Below are 19,935 nucleotides of genomic sequence, written 5' to 3' on the forward strand. Positions count from 1 at the left end.
TGGGGTGAGGGGGGATTCTGTGTGGGGTTTGTGGTGTGGGGTGAGGGGGGTTGGGGTGTGGGGTGAGGGGGGTTGAGGTGTGGGGTTTGTGGTGTGGGGTGGGGGTGTGGGGTGAGGGGGGTTGGGGTGTGGGGTGAGGGGGGTTGGGGTGTGGGGTGAGAGGGGTTGGGGTGTGGGGTGAGGGGGGTTGGGGCTGGGGTGAGGGGGGAATCTGTGTGGGGTTTGTAGTGTGGGGTGAGGGGGGTTGGGGTGTGGGGTGAGGGCGGTTGGGGTGTGGGGTTTGTGGTGTGGGGTGGGGGTGTGGGGTGAGGGGGTTGTAGTGTGGGGTGAGGGGGGTTGGGGTGTGGGGTGAGGGGGGGTTGGGGTGTGGGGTGAGAGGGGTTGGGGTGTGGGGTGAGGGGGGTTGGGGCGTGGGGTGAGGGGGGTTGGGGTGAGGGGGGTTGGGGTGAGGGGGGTTGGGGTGTGGGGTGAGGGGGGTTGGGGTGAGGGGGGTTGGGGTGTGGGGTTTGTGGTGTGGGGTGGGGGTGTGGGGAGAGGGGGTTTGGGACGTGGGGTGAGGGGTGTTGGGGTGTGGGGTTTGTGGTGTGGGGTGGGGGTGTGGGGTGAGAGGGGTTGGGGTGTGGGGTGCGGGGGGTTGGGGCGTGGGGTGAGGGGGGTTGGGGTGTGGGGTGAAGGGGGTTGGGGTGTGGGGAGAGGGGGGTTGGGGCGTGGGGTGAGGGGGGTTGGGGTGTGGGGTTTGTGGTGCGGGGTGGGGGTGTGGGGTGAGGGTGGTTGGGGCGTGGGGTGAGGGGGGTTGGAGTGTGGGGTTTGTGGTGTGGGGTGGGGGTGTGGGGTGAGGGGGGTTGGGGTGTGGGGTGAGGGAGGTTGGGGTGTGGGGTTTGTGGTGTGGGGTTTGTGGTGTGGGGTGGGGGTGTGGGGTGAGGGGGGTTGGGGTGTGGGGGGTTGGGGTGTGGGGTGAGGGAGGTTGTGGTGTGGGGTTTGTGGTGTGGGGTGGGGGTGTGGGGTGAGGGGGTTTGGGGTGTGGGGTGAGGGAGGTTGGGGTGTGGGGTTTGTGGTGTGGGGTGGGGGTGTGGGGTGGGGGTGTGGGGTGAGGGGGGTTGGGGTGTGGGGGGTTGGGGCGTGGGGTGAGGGGGGTTGGGGTGTGGGGTTTGTGGTGTGGGGTGTGGGGTTTGTGGTGTGGTGTGGGGGTGTGGGGTGAGGGGGGTTGGGGTGTGGGGTAAGGGAGGTTGGGGTGTGGGGTTTGTGGTGTGGGGTGGGGGTGTGGGGTGAGGGGGGTTGGGGTGTGGGGGGTTGGGGTGTGGGGTGAGGGAGGTTGTGGTGTGGGGTTTGTGGTGTGGGGTGAGGGGGGTTGGGGTGTGGGGTGAGGGAGGTTGGGGTGTGGGGTTTGTGGTGTGGGGTGGGGGTGTGGGGTGAGGGGGGTTGGGATGTGGGGGGTTGGGGCGTGGGGTGAGGGGGGTTGGGGTGTGGGGTTTGTGGTGTGGGGTGTGGGGTTTGTGGTGTGGGGTGGGGGTGTGGGGTGTGGGGTTTGTGGTGTGGGGTGTGGGGTTTGTGGTGTGGGGTGAGGGGGATTGGGGTGTGGGGTTTGTGGTGTGGGGTGTGGGGTTTGTGGTGTGGGGTGTGGGGTTTGTGGTGTGGGGTGTGGGGTTTGTGGTGTGGGGTGGGGGTGTGGGGTGAGGGGGGTTGGGGTGTGGGGTGAGGGAGTTTGGGGTGTGGGGTTTGTGGTGTGGGGTGGGGGTGTGGGGTGGGGGTGTGGGGTGGGGGTGTGGGGTGAGGGGGGTTGGGGGCGTGGGGTGAGGGGGGTTGGGGTGTGGGGTTTGTGGTGTGGGGTGTGGGGTTTGTGGTGTGGGGTGGGGGTGTGGGGTGAGGGGGGTTGGGGTGTGGGGTGAGGGGGGTTGGGGTGTGGGGGGTTGGGGCGTGGGGTGAGGGGGGTTGGGGGTGTGGGGTGAGGGAGGTTGGGGTGTGGGGTTTGTGGTGTGGGGTGGGGGTGTGGGGTGGGGGTGTGGGGTGAGGGGGGTTGGGGTGTGGGGGGTTGGGGTGGGCATACATTTGTCGTGAGGACCCGCAACCAGGCAGGGAGCCTCATTCCGTCACGCGCCGCCGACCATGTCCAGTGCCCTCTGCTCGGGCATGGTGAGGGGCCGCAGGTCTGCTGGTCCCCTCCGGTCTTCTCCCGTTCCCGGCGGTTGTGCGCGGCCTTGCCCTGGGGGAGGGCAAACACAAATAACACTAATACACAGTCCGCCGCATGCAGCCCGGGGCTTGGGTAGCTGATGGCATCAGTGGCCAGTACACACCGCCATTGTGGCTGGCATGGGTGCTGGCGTGAGGGTGGGGGTCCGGGTCACATGTGTGTGTGGGGGGGGGTGGGGGGGGGGGGTAGTGTGCTTGGCGCCAAGGGCACAGTGCTGGCTACTCACCCTGGCCGCCCTGAGGAGGTCGTGCAGTTTCTTCCTGCACTGGTTGCCAGTCCGTGCCACCTCGCCGACAGCGTTGACGGCGGCTCCCACCTCTGCCCAGGCACGACGAACGTTGGTGCCTGGTGACCACTCTCCCGGCCTGGGGTATAGCACCAGCCTCCTCTCCTCCACAGAGTCCAGGAGGGTCTCAAATTCCGCATCTCAGAAGCGCAGCGCTGCACTCCTTGCAGCCATGTTGGCTGCGACGCTTGTGTGTGGGAGAGGAGAATGCCTTAAGTCCAGCTGCAGCGTCGTGTCAATCACGGGACCGGTGAATCAGCCGCAGTTCCGTTCCCAGCGTGTTGCGTTCCTCGTTACACCCATGCTAGCCCCTTGGGTGTGGTTGAATTGCTGCAGCTGTGGACCCGATTTCACTGTCGTGAAACTCCACAGTTTTCACGATGGTGTCAACATTTAGTCTCCAGAATGAAGAATCCAGCCCCCTACCTCTGTAACCTCCGCCAGCCCCGACACCACTCCCTGTGCAACCATGGTAGCACAGTGGTTAACACTGTTGTTTCACAGCGCCAGGGACCCGGATTCTGCGGAGTCTGCACATTCTCACTGTGTCTGCGTGGGTTTTCTCCGGGTGCTCCGGTTTGCTCCCACATCCCGAAAGACGTGCTGCTAGGTTGATTGGACATTCTGAATTCTCCCTCAATGTACTGTTGCTGATTTTCTCCTTAGTTCAATTGCTCTGTTTTATTACCTTTGCTCTTGAGTCGCCAGGTATCTTTAGGATACTGCCACGAGGTTCAGGTCCGAGTAATGATTAATAACCCAATACATCGATTAGTAAGATTTAAATCAAAGCACATTTATTATACACAGTAATCGCTACTCATGTACAAATTCTACGTCTAAGCTACTTCTACGACAAACAGGCCTATGCTTAACTTCGGACTGGCCCACCAGGTCAGGGAACAAATGGCCTTTCGTTCGGGTTCTGAGCCTGCGGGATTCGAAGTTGGTACAGATTGGTAGCTAGGAGCGCCTATCTCATAGCGAGTGTTGAATTAAGACTTACGTCAGTCGACGATCACTGCACCGGTCACAGTCAATGTTGGTTCGTGTTGCTAGGTGACCCGGGCAGGAAGAAGAGGTGAAGAGAGCAATTTGAACTTGGGGCTCAACTCTTATAGTTCCCAGGGGCTTCCCGCCTTTCGGGGCGGACCCTGTACCTGGTCCCAAGTGATTGGACTTTGTCCCAATCGCTTGGTTCGATTTTCTCCAATACTGGAGCGGTTCCCTGATCGATGGGCGGTCTTGAGGTGCTCGTTCACCTCCTTTGTGTTGGCTCCTGCTGGCGCCGAGGAGTCTGGCTTTGCTTTGTGTGTCCAAAATGTTACTTATTGTTCCCGGGGATTGCTCATCAGTATGCAGATGGCTGCTACTTTGTTATGCTGATGGTCGCTGGTATCGATGGCCTTTGCAGAGGTAAATACACAGCAAACCTGCAGCTGCTGGTTTATGTCTTGTTGGCTGACTTTCCCATCAGCCTTTGCCGTTCGCCATTTTAAATCGGGAGTTGGCCAATTTAGGTGGCTACAGTACCCGAACAGGTGCCAGAGTGTGGAGACCAGGGGATTTTCACAGTAACTTCACTACAGTGTTAAATAAGCCTACTTATGAAACTAATAAAGATTATTATTATTATAACCTCCAGCCGTGACACCACTCTCAATCTCTGTAACCTCATCCAGCCCAACACCCCTCTCTACCTCTGTAACCTCCTCCAGCCCCGACACCCCTACTTCTCTCTGGAATCTCCTCCTGCCCCGACAACCCTCCCTATCTCTGCAACCTCCGACAGCTCCTACAAATCTCTGTAACCTCCTCCAATTCCTACACTGTTCTCTACTTCTGCAACCTCCACCAGACCTTTCAAACCTCCCTATCTCTGTAACCTCAGCAAAGCCTTTCAAACCTCCCTATCTCTGTAACCTCAGCAAAGCCTTTCAACCCTCCCTATCTCTTTAACCTCCTTCACTGCCTCCGAGGCCCAGGTTCAATCTTGGCTCTGGGTTACTGTCTGAATGGCGTTTGCACATTCTCCCCATGTTTGCGTGGGTTTCGCTTCCACAAGCCAAAGGTGGATTTATTGCAGCTAAACTGGAGAGGCACCAATATCCTGGGTGGGAGGTTTGCTAGAGCTCTTTGGGAGGGTTTAAACAAGTTTGGCAGGGTGATGGGAACCAGAGCTATGGATCAGAGGATAGGGAAGCTGTTGAACAGGTAGAAATAGTATGCAGCGAGTCTGTGAGGAAGGATAGACAGTTGATAGGGCAAAGTTGCACTCAGTGGAATGGGTTAAAGTGTGTTTGTTTCAATGCAAGGAGTGTCAGGAATAAGGGAGATGAACTTAGAGCATTGATCAGTACTTGGAACTACGATATTGTGGCCATTAAGGGGACATGGATTTCACAGGGGCAGGAATGGATGTTAGATATTCCGATGTTTTAACAAGAATAGGGAGGGAGGTAAAAGAGGAGGCGGAGTGGCACTGTTAATTAGGGAGTGCATCACAGCTGCAGAAAAGGAGGTAGTCGAGGAGGGTTTGTCTACTGAGTCAGTATGGGTGGAAGTCAGAAACAAGAAAGGAGCAGTCACTTTATTGGGAGTTTTCTATAGACCCCCCAATAGCAGCAGAGAGATGGAGGAACAGATTGGGCGGCAGGTCTTGGAAAGGTGCAGAAGTAAGAGTTGTTGTCATAGGTGACTTCAACTTCCCGAATATTGACTGGAACCTCCTTAGTGCAAATGATTTGGATGGAGCAGATTTTGTCAGGTGTGTACAGGAGGGATTCCTGACTCAATATGTAGATAGGCCGACTAGGGGGGAGGCCATATTGGATTTGGTGCTTGGCAACGAACCAGGCCAGGTGTCAGATGTCTCGGTGGGAGAGCATTTTGGTGACAGCAACGAACCAGGCCGGTGTCAGATGTCTTGGTGGGAGAGCATTTTGGTGATAGTGACCACAATTCCTTGACTTTTCCATAGTCATGGAGAGGTATAGGAGCAGACAGTTTGGGAAGGTATTTAATTGGGGAAGGGGAAATTATACTGCCATTAGACAGGAGCTGAGGAGCATAAAGTGGGAAAAGTTGTTCTCGGGGAAATGCACAACAGTAATGTGGGGGTTGTTGAAGGAGCACTGCGAGTGCTGGATAGTTTTGTCCCACTGAGACGAGGAAGGAATGGTAAGGTGAAGGAGTCTTGGATGGCAAGAGAAGTCGAGCTTCTAGTTAAGAGGAAGAAGGAAGCTTACATAAGGTTGAGGAAGCAAGGTTCTGACTCGGCTCTAGAGGGTTACAAGGTAGCCAGGAAGGAACTCAAAATTGGACTTAGGAGAGCTAGAAGGGGGCATGAAAAAGCTCTGGCGGGAATGATTAGGGAAAGCCCCAAGGCGTTCTACACTGACGTGAGAAATAAGAGAATGATCAGAGTGAGAGTAGGGCCGATCAGGGATAGTGGAGGGAACCTGTGCCTAGAGTCTGAGGAGATAGGGGAGGCTCTAAATGAATACTTTGCTTCAGTATTCACTAGAGAGAGGGACCTTATTGCTCGTGAGAACAATGTGAACCAGGTTAATAGATTCAAACAGGTTGATATTAAGAAGGAGGATGTGCTGGAAATTTTGAAAAGCATCAGGGTAGATAAGTCCCCTGGGCCTGACGGGATATACCCAAGGTTACTACGGGAAGCTACGGAGGAGATTGCTGCGCCTTTGGCGAGGATCTTTGCGTCCTTACTCTCCACTGGAGTAGTATCAGACCCCTACAACCATCCCTAACTCTGAAACCTCCTCCAGGTCCATAAACTTCCCTTTCTCAGTAATCTCCACCAACCCTACAATCCTATGTATCTCTGTAATCTCCTCCAGCTCCTACACTCTCCCTGTCTCTGCAAATTTCTCCAGCCCCTACATCCTTCCCTATTTCTGTAATCCCTGCAGCCCTTACAACCTTCCCTATCTCTGTAACCCCCTCCAACCCCAGAACCTTGGCTATCATAGCAACCTCCTCTGGCCACCACAACCCTTCCTTTTTTTCAAAATATTTTTATTGGATTTCACATTTTATGTTGCATATTTTAGTTTGAACGTTGAGTTACAGGTGTTGTGCCCATGTGTAGTATTTTACAAAGGCAATCAAGGTGTGGTTCTAGTTTATAGCAGAGAGAAATTAAAAAGTCAACAAAGTACGATCAGGCGAGGCTCACTATACATATTTACAGTTGCCTGCTTCGTCTCCCTTCAGTGGCTGTGGGCCTCATTTGGCCGGTCTGCCTCTGCTGCCCTGCCTTTTATTGGCCCGATGTTGCTACTCCTTCTGGTCCTCCTTTTGCCCTTGGGTCTGTGCAGAAGGAGACCATTCAGCCCATCGAGTCTGCACCGGCCCTTGGAAAGAGAACCCTAAGTCCCACACCTCCACCCTATCCCCCTTTATCCTCGTAACCCAGTAACCCCACCTAACCTTTTTGGACACTAAGGGCAATTTATCATGACCAATCCACCTAACAGCACGTCTTTGGACTGTGGGAGGAAACCGGAGCACACAGAGGAAACCCACGCAGACACGGGGAGAACGTGCAGACTGCAAACAGACAGTGACCCAAGCCGGGAATCGAACTCGGACCCTGGAGCTGTGAAGCAACAGTGCTAACCACTGTGCTACCGTGCTGCCCCTCATATTTGGCTTGCCCCTTGTATTTTATGGTCTTCTTGCGGGTTCTCACTGCCCCCCCCCCCCTACCTCCTCTTCCCCAACCCTTTCCTATGCTATCTGTGGCTCGTCTGTGCCCACCCCCCTCCTCTCCGCTCTATTGGCTACAAACAGATCTTGGAACAAGTTGGTGAATGGTTTACACATTTTGCGGAAGCCCTCCTCCGACCCCCGGACTGCAAATTTGATTTTCTCCAGGTGGTGAAATTCTGATAGGTTGGACAGCCAGTCTGCAGCTTTGGGTGGTGCTGCTGATCGGCAACCGAGCAGGATTCTCCGGCAGGCGATTAGGGAGGCAAAGGTGAGTGTCCATAAAAAGATTTTATGTTTGAAATACTTCCAAGTGAGGAGGGGCATGAAGCAGGGGACATTTCTTTTTTTTTTTAATTTAGAGTGCCCAATTATTTTTTTTTCCAATTAAGGGACAATTTAGCGTGGCCTATCTACCTAACCTGCACATCTTTGGGTTGTGGGGGTGAAACCAACGCAGACATGGGGAGAATGCGCAAGCTCCACAAGGACAGTGACCCATGGCCAGGATTCAAACCCGGGTCCTCAGTGCCGCTGTCCCAGTGCTATCCACTGCGCCACATGCTGCCCTGAGACAGGGGACATTTCTTTGTCCCCCTACTATACATTACAGTCAGAAACGGGGGAATGTATAATAGGAACAAAGAAATGTCTGAGCAACTAAACAAACACTTTGGTTCTGGCTTCACAAATGAGGACACAAATCTGATACCATGGGTGGGATTCTCCGTTCCTGAGACTAAGTGTTGACACCGGGGCAGGGACTTCCACGACAGCAAAACTATTGATTCAGTGACTGTGGAGGGCTAGCACTGGCGCCATGTGGAACACAATCGATTCTAATGGGAAATGGTGCGGGATTCTCTGGATCCGTGATTGACACTCGGGAGTCTGACAAGCTGCAGCTGCATACACACATTTCATTCCCCACACACACTCAGCCCAGCTAACAGGATGGCACTGGTTGCGCTGGAGCGCGCCCATCCCGATGATGGGTCAGTTGGGACCTGTGGCCCTAAGTTGACAGTGGGCAGTCAGCGGCCTGCGCAGCTGCTTGGCTGCCTTGCCGACTGCGGTAATGGTGTTCCGTGCCCGTGCACCCCGACCCACAGCCCAACTCCTGGCCACCCCTTCAATACTCCCCCTGGCCCTGGCAGAAGTCCCCTGCCCAGAGGCACAACTGTCAGCACACAATGGCGATGTTGGACACGTTCTGTACCCCCTCTCCCTCAGCAGCCACAAGTGAACCGCGCCATCGGGAATTCCTCCCAAGTGGAGATCGTGAATCGCAGAGGCACCAGGAATACCGGGTCGGGCCTGCTAATGATATGGCAACGGCGCTTACTGCACGTGCATTTTGGGACACATTTACGTAGCTTTTGAGGCCCCTGAGAATTGGGATTTGGCATGAAACTGGCGCCGGCCACAATTTTGGCGTCAAAACAGATTCTCCGCCCAATCGCATTTTGTGATTGTGGCGGAGAATCCCGCCCCAGAAATGTGGGGGAATGCAGGGTTTAGTGCTAGGGAGGAACTGAAGGAGATCAATGTCAGTAGAGAAATGGTATAAGGATGTTAATGGGATTGAAGACTGATAAATCCCCAGGACAAGATAATCTACATCCCAGGGTACTTAAGGAAGTGGCTCCAGAAATAGTGGATGCATTGGTGGCCATCTTGCGGGATTCTGTAGGCTCTGGAACAGTTCCTGCAGATTGGAGGGTGAATAATGTAACTCCACTATTTAAAAAGTAATTAAGCCTGCAGTCAGTGGTGGAGAAAATTCTAGAATCCATTATCAAAGATTTTATAGCAGAGCACTTAGAAAACAGTGGCAGGATTGGACAGAGTCAGCATGGATTTATGAAGGGGAAATCATGCTTGATAAATCTGCTGGAATTCTTCGAGGATGTAGCTCGGAGAGTTGATGAAGGGGAGCCAGTGTTTGGACTTTCAGAAGGCTTTTGACAAAGTGCCGCAGGAGAGATTATTGTGTAAAATAAAGTGCATGGGATTGGGGTAGTGTATTGAGATGGATGGAAAACTGGTTGGCAGACAGGGAACAAAGAGTAGCAATTGACGGGTCTTTTTCAAATTGGCAGGCAGTGACTAGTGGGGTACCCCAGGGATCAGTGCTCGGACACCAGCTATTCACAATATAGATTAATGATTTGTATGAGGGAACAAAATGTGATATCTCCAAATTTGCAGATGACACCAAGTTGGGTGGGAGGGTGAGCTGTGAGGAGGGTGCAGAGATCCTTCTGTGTGATTTGGACAGGTTGAGTGAGTGGGCAAATGAATGACTGATGCTGTATAATTTGGAGAAATGCAAGGTTATCCATTTTGGTAGTAATGAATGGGCAAAATTTAGGAGGGGGGAATGTGCAACGAGACTCTGTCTATATCTCCCACTGCCTTGGGAAAGTGGGCAGCATAATCAAAGACCCCTCCCATCCGGGCCTTCTCTCTTCCAACCTCTTTCACCAGGCAGAAGATACAAAAGTCTGAGAACATGCACTAACAGGTTCTAAAACAGCTTCTTCCCCACTGCTACCAGACTCCTGAATGGCCCTCTTATGGACCGATCTGATCTCTCTATGCATCTTCTCTACTGAGTAGCACTACACGCCATATGCATCACCCAATGTCTGCATTTATATTGTGTATTTATCGTATGTCCTTGTTTATCATGTATGGAACGATCTGACTGGACTGTACGCAGAACAATACTTTTCACTGTACGTCAGTACACGTGACAATAAATCTAAATCTAATCTAAATCGTACACTGGTCACTGAAGGTAAGCATGAAGGTGCAGCAGGCAATAAAGAAGGCAAATGGTATGCTGGCCTTCATAACGAGAGAATTGGAGTACAGAAGCAGGGATGTGTTGCTGCAATTGTACAGGGCCTTGGTGACGCCACACCTGGAGTATTGTGTGCAGTTTTGGTCTCCTTATCTGAGGAAGGACGTTCTTGCTCTAGAGGGAGTGCAGCAAAGGTTTACCAGGCTGATTCCAGGGATGGCGGGACTGACGTATGAGGAGAGATTGAATTGATTAAAGATTGTATTCGCTGGAGTTCAGAAGAATGAGGGGACATTTCATGGAAACATATAAAATTCTAACAGGACTAGACAGGGTAGATGCAGGAAGGATGTTCCCGATGGTGGGTGTGTCCAGAACCAGAGATATCAGTCTGAGGATATGCGGTAGACTATTTAGGACAGAGATGAAGAGAAATTTCTTCATTCAGAGAGTGGTCGGCCTGTGGAATTTGTTACTACCGGAAGTAGTTGAGGCCAAAACATTGTATAGTTTCAAGAAGCAGTTAGATATAGCACTTGGGGCAAAGGGGATCAAAGGGTATGGGGGAAAGCGGGATTAGGCTATTGCGTTGGATGATCAGTCATATTCATAATGGTGGAGCCTGCTCGAAGGGCCGAATGTCCTCCTCCTGCTTCTGTTTTCTATGTTCCTGTGTTTCTAACCTTTTCCAGCCCTACACTCCATCCCAGTCTCTGTAACCTCTTCCAACACTTACACCGTCCCTATCATAGAAATATCCTCCAGTCCCTATACCCCTCCCTATTTCTGTAACCTCCTCCAGCCCCTAGAAAACACTCTCTCTCTGTAACCTCCTCCAACCCCTCCAACCCTCCCTATCTCAGTATCCTCCTCCAATCTTTACAATCAACCCTATCTCTGTAACCTCCTTCAACTTCTACATCCTTCCCTAACTGTGTAATCTCCTCCAGCTCTATAAACCTCTCTATCTCTGTAATCTCCTCTCGCCCCAGATGCTTTGCTGTCACAGTGAACTGCTCTAGCCCTACAACCCTCTATATTTCATTAACTGCCTTCAGTCAGTACAACCCTCCTTATCTCTGTTACCTCCTCCAGCCCCTACAACCCTCTTTATCTCTGCAACTTCCTCCAGCCCCTCCAACCCTCCTTATCTCTGTTACCTCCTCCAGCCCCTCCAACCCTCTTTATCTCTGCAACTTCCTCCAGCCCCTCTAACCCTCCCTATCTCTGTAACCTCCTCCAGCCCCTACAATCCTTATCTTTGTATCTTCCTTCAGCCCCTACAAACCTTCCTCTCAAGAATCTCCTCCTACAGCAGCAACCCTCCCTATCTCTGCAATCTCCTCCAGCCCCTACAACTCTCCCTATCTCTGTAACCTCCTCCAGCCCCTACAACCCTCACTATCTCTGTAACCTCCTCCAGTGCTACCACCGTCGCTATCAGTGGAACCGCCTCCAGCTATCTGCAACCATTCCCATCTCTGTAACCTTCTCCAGCCCCTACAACCCTCCATATATCTTTACCCTCCTCCTGGCAATACAATCCTCCCTATCTTTGCAACCTCCTTCAACCCCTACAACCCTTCCTTTTAAAAAAAAAAAATTTAGTGCACCCAATTCATTTTTTCCAATTAAGGGGCAATTTAGCGTGGCCAATCCACCTAGCCTGCACATTTGTGGGTTGTGGGAGCGAAACCCACGCAAACGCGGGGAGAATGTGTTACAACCCTTCCTATCTCTGCATCATCCTCCAGTCCTACCACCCCTCTGAGATCTTTGCGCTCCTCTGATTCCAACTGCTTGCCGTTCTCCAATTTTAATTATTGTTGGGCAATTTAGCGTGGCCAATCCACCTAACCTGCACATCTTTGGGTTGTGGGGGTGAAACCCACGCAGACACGGGGAGAATGTGCAAACTCCACACGGACAGTGACCCAGAGCCGGGATTCGAATCCGGATCCTCAGCGCCGTAGTCCCAGTGCTAACCACTGCACCACTGTGCCACCCTACTCCCACAGTATTGACCCACTGACAGTGCAGCACTCCCACAGTAGTGATCCTCTGACAGTGCAGCACTCCCACAGTACTGACCGTCTGACAGTGCAGCACTCCTCAGTACTGACCCTCTGACAGTGCAGCACTCCCTCAGTACTGACCCTCTGACAGTGCAGCACTCCCTCAGCACTGACCCACTGACAGTGCAGCACTCCCACAGTATTGACCCTCTGACAGTGTAGCACTCCCACAGTACTGACCCTCTGACAGTGCAGCACCCCCTCAGTACTGACCCTCTGACAGTGCAACCTTCCCTCAGCACTGACCCACTGACAGTGCAGCACTCCCACAGTATTGACCCTCTGACAGTGTAGCACTCCCACAGTACTGACCCTCTGACAGTGCAGCACTCCCTCAGTACTGACCCTCTGACAGTGCAGCACTCCCTCAGTACTGACCCTCTGACAGTGCAGCACTCCCTCAGTACTGACCCTCTGACAGTACAGCACTCCCTCAGTACTTACTCTCTTACAGTGCAGCACTCCCTCAGTACTGACCCTCTGATAATGCAACACTCCCTCAGTACTGACCCTCTGACAGTGCAGCTCTCCCTCAGTACTGACCCTCTGACAGTGCAGCACTCCCTCAGTACTGACCCTCTGACAGTGCAGCACTCCCTCAGTACTGACCCTCTGACAGTACAGCACTCCCTCAGTACTTACTCTCTTACAGTGCAGCACTCCCTCAGTACTGACCCTCTGATAATGCAACACTCCCTCAGTACTGACCCTCTGACAGTGCAGCTCTCCCTCAGTACTGACCCTCTGACAGTACAGCTCTCCCTCAGTACTGACCCCCTGACTGTGCATCACTCCCTCAGTACTGACCCTCTGACAGTGCAGCACTCCCTCAGTACTGACCGTCTGACAGTGCAGCACTCCCTCAGTACTGACCCTCTGACAGTGCCGCACTCCCTCAGTACTGACCCTCTGACAGTGTAGCACTCCCTCAGTACTGACCCTCTGACAGTGTAGCACTCCCTCAGTACTGACCCTCTGACAGTGTAGCACTCCCTAAGTGTAGAAGATCACGCACCTCCATGAGCTGCTTGAGGGTATTCCCACACGCTCCAAGTTTGGTCATGGCGAAAGCTGTGGAGATGCTCAGGGGCGATAAGAAGATATTTTTCCCATTGGCCTTTGACTTGGCGAGTTGTTTGTAGAAATCAAAGGCGAATATGCTGTTTGCCCTGGTCAGCTCCCAGACCCGAGGGTTGGTGTTCTGAGGAAGCCTCTTGGATTTTGGCGGTGTCGCTGTTGCTGCTGCCCCTGTCGGCTGGACCTTCTTGTCTGGCGTACGATAAACACACATAGGTTGTCCTGGGATGTCCTTGAGTTTGGTGTTGCAGTGGGACAGATCATTATCGGGGGAAGTGGGAGGATCTATCGCTCCCACTAACACTGCAGAGAGCAACAAGGCAAGAAGTCTCATCCTGGAAAGGGATTAACAGCCCAAATTAAAGTGATATCTGGCAGTCGGTTATGCAATTCATTAACAAATACAGTCACAGACTTGAAATTATATCAATTTCTTAAAATGATGGCAGAGAAGAACATAAGTCCAAGGCATACATGGCTATGGTCCAAATGCTGGTTGCTTTTGACTAGCACAGAGCGAATGGGCCGGACCGCCTTTTCTACGATGTAGACCTCTCTGACTCTAAAAGATAGTGGACGAATTACTGCTCATATTTAATAATTCATTTAAAAAGGTGTTGTAACAGAGGACTGGTGGATAGCTAATCTAATTCGTATATTTAAGAAGGGGACAAAAATATCCAGGGAATTATAGACCAGTCAGCTTAATGTTAGTGGTCCGAAAAATAATGGATTCCTTACTGAAGGAAAGAATGGAAGAACATCCGAAATCACAAAGACAATAATGAGCAGACAGCATGGATTTCGGGGTAGCACAGTGGTTAGATTAACAGCGGCAGGGTCCCAGGTTTAATTCCCGGCTTGGGTCACTATCTGTGCGGAGTCTGCACGTTCTCCCGTGTCTGCGTGGGTTTCCTCCGGGTGCTCCGGTTCCCTCCCACAAGTCCCGAAAGATGTGCTGCTAGGTGAATTGGACATTCTCATATTCTCCCTCAGTGTACCCGAACAGGCGCTGGAGTGTGGCGACTAGGGAATTTTCACAGTAACTTCATTGCAGTGCTAATGTAAGCCTTGGAGGCTTTGGAGGTGTCAGGGTTGTGGAAGAGATGGAGGATGCTTTGGTGGGTGATGGGGGCAGTGTAGGTGGAGATCGATAAAAGGAAGGGATCTGAGATCTCCTTAAAAGTGAGATCCACATGATTTTAATTTAAAAATTCATTAATATACAGGATGCGGATGTCCCTGACTAGACCAGCATTTATTGCCCACCCCTAATTGCCCTTGAGAAGGTGGTGGTGAGACGTCCGGTGGCGACATATAGGTGGCGTTGCACATTGGGTGGCTCCTGCTAGAGCTCTGGGGCGTCATTCTCCGCCCCCCCAGAGGGTCGGAGAATGGCCGTTGGCCGCCGTGAATCCCGCCCCCGCCGTGAATCCCGCCCCCGCCGGTTGCCGAAGTCTCCGAAGGGAGAAAAGTCGGCGGGGCGTTAATGGCGCCGCTGCCGCGGAGAATGTCACGGGTCTGCGCAAGGCAGCCGATTTTCGGCCTGCCGATATTCTCCCTTCCGGATGGGCCGAAGTCCCGTCGACGTGATGACCGTTCACGTCGACGTGAATCAAACCTCCTTTTCATCGGCGTGACCCGGTGCTCCAGGCTCACGCCGACCAGCGTGGAGGTGAGTGACGGCCTGGGGGGTTGGCTCTGGGCAGGATATGGCGTGGCCGCAGACTGATTGCGTGAGGAGAGGTGTGTCTCGGCTTGTGTGTGTGTGTGTGTGTGCGGCGGGGGGTGGGGGGGGGGTGGTTAGAGTAGGCTGGGCTCCGGGGGAGTGCCGGGAGGGGGTCCGTGCCGGGGTGGAGGTTGGGGGGGGGTCCGTGCCGGGGTGGAGGTTGGGGGTTGGGGGGGGTCCGTGCTGGGGTGGAGGTTGGGGAGGGGGTCCGTGCCGGGGTGGAGGTTGGGGGGGGGGTCCGTGCCGGGGTGGAGGTTGGGGGTTGAGGGGGGTCCGTGCTGGGGTGGAGGTTGGGGAGGGGGTCCGTGCCGGGGTGGAGGTTGGGGGTTGGGAGGGTCCGTGCCGGGGTGGAGGGTGGAGGTTGGGGGCGGGGGCTCCGTGCCGGGGTGGAGGTTGGGGGTTGGGGGGGTCCGTGCCGGGGTGGAGGTTGGGGGGGGGGGCTCCGTGCCGGTGTGGAGGTTGGGGAGGGGGTCCGTGCCGGGGTGGAGGTTGGGGGGGGGGGCTCCGTGCCGGGGTGGAGGTTGGGGGGTGGAGGGGTCCGTGCCGGGGTGGAGGTTGGGGGGGGGGCTCCGTGCCGGTGTGGAGGTTGGGGAGGGGGTCCGTGCCGGGGTGGAGGTTGGGGGTGGGGGGGGTCCGTGCTGGGGTGGAGGTTGGGGGTTGGGAGGGTCCGTGCCGGGGTGGAGGTTGGGGGTTGGGGGGGGGTCCGTGCTGGGGTGGAGGTTGGGGAGGGGGTCCGTGCCGGGGTGGAGGTTGGGGGTTGGGGGGGGTCCGTGCTGGGTGGAGGTTGGGGAGGGGGTCCGTGCTGGGGTGGAGGTTGGGGAGGGGGTCCGTGCCGGGGTGGAGGTTGGGGGGGGGGGTCCGTGCTGGGGTGGAGGTTGGGGGTTGGGAGGGTCCGAGCCGGGGTGGAGGTTGGGGGCGGGGGCTCCGTGCCGGGGTGGAGGTTGGGGGTTGGGGGGCTCCGTGCCGGTGTGGAGGTTGGGGGTTGGGGGGGGTCCGTGCTGGGGTGGAGGATGGGGAGGGGGTCTGTGCCGGGGTGGAGGTTGGGGGTTGGGGGGGGTCCGTGCTGGGGTGGAGGTTGGGGAGGGGGTCCGTGTCGGGTTGGAGGTTGGGGGGGGGGCTCCGTGCCGGGGTGGAGGTTGGGGGTTGGGGGGGGTCCGTGCTGGGGTGAAGGTTGGGGAGGGGGTCCGTGCCGGGGTGGAGGTTGGGGGGGGGTCCGTGCCGGGGTGGAGGTTGGGGGTTGGGGGGGTCCGTGCCGGGGTGGAGGTTGGGGGCGGGGGCTCCGTGCCGGGGTGGAGGTTGGGGGTTGGGGGGGTCCGTGCCGGGGTGGAGGTTGGGGGGGGGGGGCTCCGTGCCGGTGTGGAGGTTGGGGAGGGGGTCCGTGCCGGGGTGGAGGTTGGGGGGGGGGGCTCCGTGCCGGGGTGGAGGTTGGGGGGTGGAGGGGTCCGTGCCGGGGTGGAGGTTGGGGGGGGGGCTCCGTGCCGGTGTGGAGGTTGGGGAGGGGGTCCGTGCCGGGGTGGAGGTTGGGGGGGGGGGGGTCCGTGCTGGGGTGGAGGTTGGGGGTTGGGAGGGTCCGTGCCGGGGTGGAGGTTGGGGGTTGGGGGGGGGTCCGTGCTGGGGTGGAGGTTGGGGAGGGGGTCCGTGCCGGGGTGGAGGTTGGGGGTTGGGGGGGGTCCGTGCTGGGTGGAGGTTGGGGAGGGGGTCCGTGCTGGGGTGGAGGTTGGGGAGGGGGTCCGTGCCGGGGTGGAGGTTGGGGGGGGGGGGTCCGTGCTGGGGTGGAGGTTGGGGGTTGGGAGGGTCCGAGCCGGGGTGGAGGTTGGGGGCGGGGGCTCCGTGCCGGGGTGGAGGTTGGGGGTTGGGGGGCTCCGTGCCGGTGTGGAGGTTGGGGGTTGGGGGGGGTCCGTGCTGGGGTGGAGGATGGGGAGGGGGTCTGTGCCGGGGTGGAGGTTGGGGGTTGGGGGGGGTCCGTGCTGGGGTGGAGGTTGGGGAGGGGGTCCGTGCCGGGTTGGAGGTTGGGGGGGGGGGCTCCGTGCCGGGGTGGAGGTTGGGGGTTGGGGGGGGTCCGTGCTGGGGTGAAGGTTGGGGAGGGGGTCCGTGCCGGGGTGGAGGTTGGGGGGGGGTCCGTGCCGGGGTGGAGGTTGGGGGTTGAGGGGGGTCCGTGCTGGGGTGGAGGTTGGGGAGGGGGTCCGTGCCGGGGTGGAGGTTGGGGGTTGGGGGGGTCCGTGCCGGGGTGGAGGTTGGGGGCGGGGGCTCCGTGCCGGGGTGGAGGTTGGGGGTTGGGGGTTGGGGGGGTCCGTGCCGGGGTGGAGGTTGGGGGGGGGGCTCCGTGCCGGTGCGGAGGTTGGGGAGGGGGTCCGTGCCGGGGTGGAGGTTGGGGGGGGGGCTCCGTGCCGGGGTGGAGGTTGGGGGTTGGGGGGGTCCGTGCCGGGGTGGAGGTTGGGGGGGGGGGGCTCCGTGCCGGTGTGGAGGTTGGGGAGGGGGTCCGTGCTGGGGTGGAGGTTGGGGGTTGGGAGGGTCCGTGCCGGGGTGGAGGTTGGGGGTTGGGGGGGTCCGTGCTGGGGTGGAGGTTGGGGAGGGGGTCCGTGCTGGGGTGGAGGTTGGGGGTTGGGGGGGGTCCGTGCTGGGTGGAGGTTGGGGAGGGGGTCCGTGCTGGGGTGGAGGTTGGGGAGGGGGTCCGTGCCGGGGTGGAGGTTGGGGGGGGGGGGGTCCGTGCTGGGGTGGAGGTTGGGGGTTGGGAGGGTCCGTGCCGGGGTGGAGGTTGGGGGCGGGGGCTCCGTGCCGGGGTGGAGGTTGGGGGTTGGGGGGCTCCGTGCCGGTGTGGAGGTTGGGGGTTGGGGGGGGTCCGTGCTGGGGTGGAGGATGGGGAGGGGGTCTGTGCCGGGGTGGAGGTTGGGGGTTGGGGGGGGTCCGTGCTGGGGTGGAGGTTGGGGAGGGGGTCCCAACCCCCAACCTCCACCCCGGCACGGACCCCCTCCCCAACCTCCACCCCAGCACGGACCCCCCCCCAACCCCCAACCTCCACCCCGGCACGGACCCTCCCAACCCCCAACCTCCACCCCAGCACGGACCCCCCCCACCCCCAACCTCCACCCCGGCACGGACCCCCTCCCCAACCTCCACACCGGCACGGAGCCCCCCCCCCAACCTCCACCCCGGCACGGACCCCTCCACCCCCCAACCTCCACCCCGGCACGGAGCCCCCCCCCCCAACCTCCAACCTCCACGGGTTGGAGGTTGGGGGGGGGGCTCCGTGCCGGGGTGGAGGTTGGGGGTTGGGGGGGGTCCGTGCTGGGGTGAAGGTTGGGGAGGGGGTCCGTGCCGGGGTGGAGGTTGGGGGGGGGTCCGTGCCGGGGTGGAGGTTGGGGGTTGGGGGGGTCCGTGCCGGGGTGGAGGTTGGGGGCGGGGGCTCCGTGCCGGGGTGGAGGTTGGGGGTTGGGGGGGTCCGTGCCGGGGTGGAGGTTGGGGGGGGGGGGGCTCCGTGCCGGTGTGGAGGTTGGGGAGGGGGTCCGTGCCGGGGTGGAGGTTGGGGGGGGGGGCTCCGTGCCGGGGTGGAGGTTGGGGGGTGGAGGGGTCCGTGCCGGGGTGGAGGTTGGGGGGGGGGCTCCGTGCCGGTGTGGAGGTTGGGGAGGGGGTCCGTGCCGGGGTGGAGGTTGGGGGGGGGGGGGGTCCGTGCTGGGGTGGAGGTTGGGGGTTGGGAGGGTCCGTGCCGGGGTGGAGGTTGGGGGTTGGGGGGGGGGTCCGTGCTGGGGTGGAGGTTGGGGAGGGGGTCCGTGCCGGGGTGGAGGTTGGGGGTTGGGGGGGGTCCGTGCTGGGTGGAGGTTGGGGAGGGGGTCCGTGCTGGGGTGGAGGTTGGGGAGGGGGTCCGTGCCGGGGTGGAGGTTGGGGGGGGGGGGTCCGTGCTGGGGTGGAGGTTGGGGGTTGGGAGGGTCCGAGCCGGGGTGGAGGTTGGGGGCGGGGGCTCCGTGCCGGGGTGGAGGTTGGGGGTTGGGGGGCTCCGTGCCGGTGTGGAGGTTGGGGGTTGGGGGGGGTCCGTGCTGGGGTGGAGGATGGGGAGGGGGTCTGTGCCGGGGTGGAGGTTGGGGGTTGGGGGGGGTCCGTGCTGGGGTGGAGGTTGGGGAGGGGGTCCGTGCCGGGTTGGAGGTTGGGGGGGGGGGGCTCCGTGCCGGGGTGGAGGTTGGGGGTTGGGGGGGGTCCGTGCTGGGGTGAAGGTTGGGGAGGGGGTCCGTGCCGGGGTGGAGGTTGGGGGGGGGTCCGTGCCGGGGTGGAGGTTGGGGGTTGAGGGGGGTCCGTGCTGGGGTGGAGGTTGGGGAGGGGGTCCGTGCCGGGGTGGAGGTTGGGGGTTGGGGGGGTCCGTGCCGGGGTGGAGGTTGGGGGCGGGGGCTCCGTGCCGGGGTGGAGGTTGGGGGTTGGGGGTTGGGGGGGTCCGTGCCGGGGTGGAGGTTGGGGGGGGGGCTCCGTGCCGGTGCGGAGGTTGGGGAGGGGGTCCGTGCCGGGGTGGAGGTTGGGGGGGGGGCTCCGTGCCGGGGTGGAGGTTGGGGGTTGGGGGGGTCCGTGCCGGGGTGGAGGTTGGGGGGGGGGGCTCCGTGCCGGTGTGGAGGTTGGGGAGGGGGTCCGTGCCGGGGTGGAGGTTGGGGGGGGGGTCCGTGCTGGGGTGGAGGTTGGGGGTTGGGAGGGTCCGTGCCGGGGTGGAGGTTGGGGGTTGGGGGGGTCCGTGCTGGGGTGGAGGTTGGGGAGGGGGTCCGTGCTGGGGTGGAGGTTGGGGGTTGGGGGGGGTCCGTGCTGGGTGGAGGTTGGGGAGGGGGTCCGTGCTGGGGTGGAGGTTGGGGAGGGGGTCCGTGCCGGGGTGGAGGTTGGGGGGGGGGGTCCGTGCTGGGGTGGAGGTTGGGGGTTGGGAGGGTCCGTGCCGGGGTGGAGGTTGGGGGCGGGGGCTCCGTGCCGGGGTGGAGGTTGGGGGTTGGGGGGCTCCGTGCCGGTGTGGAGGTTGGGGGTTGGGGGGGGTCCGTGCTGGGGTGGAGGATGGGGAGGGGGTCTGTGCCG

The 19,935-nt window shown here is 58.8% G+C and overlaps 1 protein-coding gene across 1 annotated transcript in view; it reads right to left on the bottom strand.

The window, feature by feature from the left end:
- serpinc1 (serpin peptidase inhibitor, clade C (antithrombin), member 1) overlaps positions 1–19,935 on the bottom strand; it is a 122,700-nt gene that overhangs the window by 13,008 nt on the left and 89,757 nt on the right. Inside the window, exon 2 of the mRNA XM_072511779.1 lies at positions 13,111–13,507. Coding sequence (XP_072367880.1) covers positions 13,111–13,506 — 396 coding nt within the window. The 5' untranslated portion in view covers position 13,507. The remainder of the gene's footprint in view (positions 1–13,110; positions 13,508–19,935) is intronic.

The sequence above is a fragment of the Scyliorhinus torazame genome, chromosome 7, assembly GCF_047496885.1.
Source record: "Scyliorhinus torazame isolate Kashiwa2021f chromosome 7, sScyTor2.1, whole genome shotgun sequence".
Lineage (NCBI taxonomy): Eukaryota > Metazoa > Chordata > Chondrichthyes > Carcharhiniformes > Scyliorhinidae > Scyliorhinus > Scyliorhinus torazame.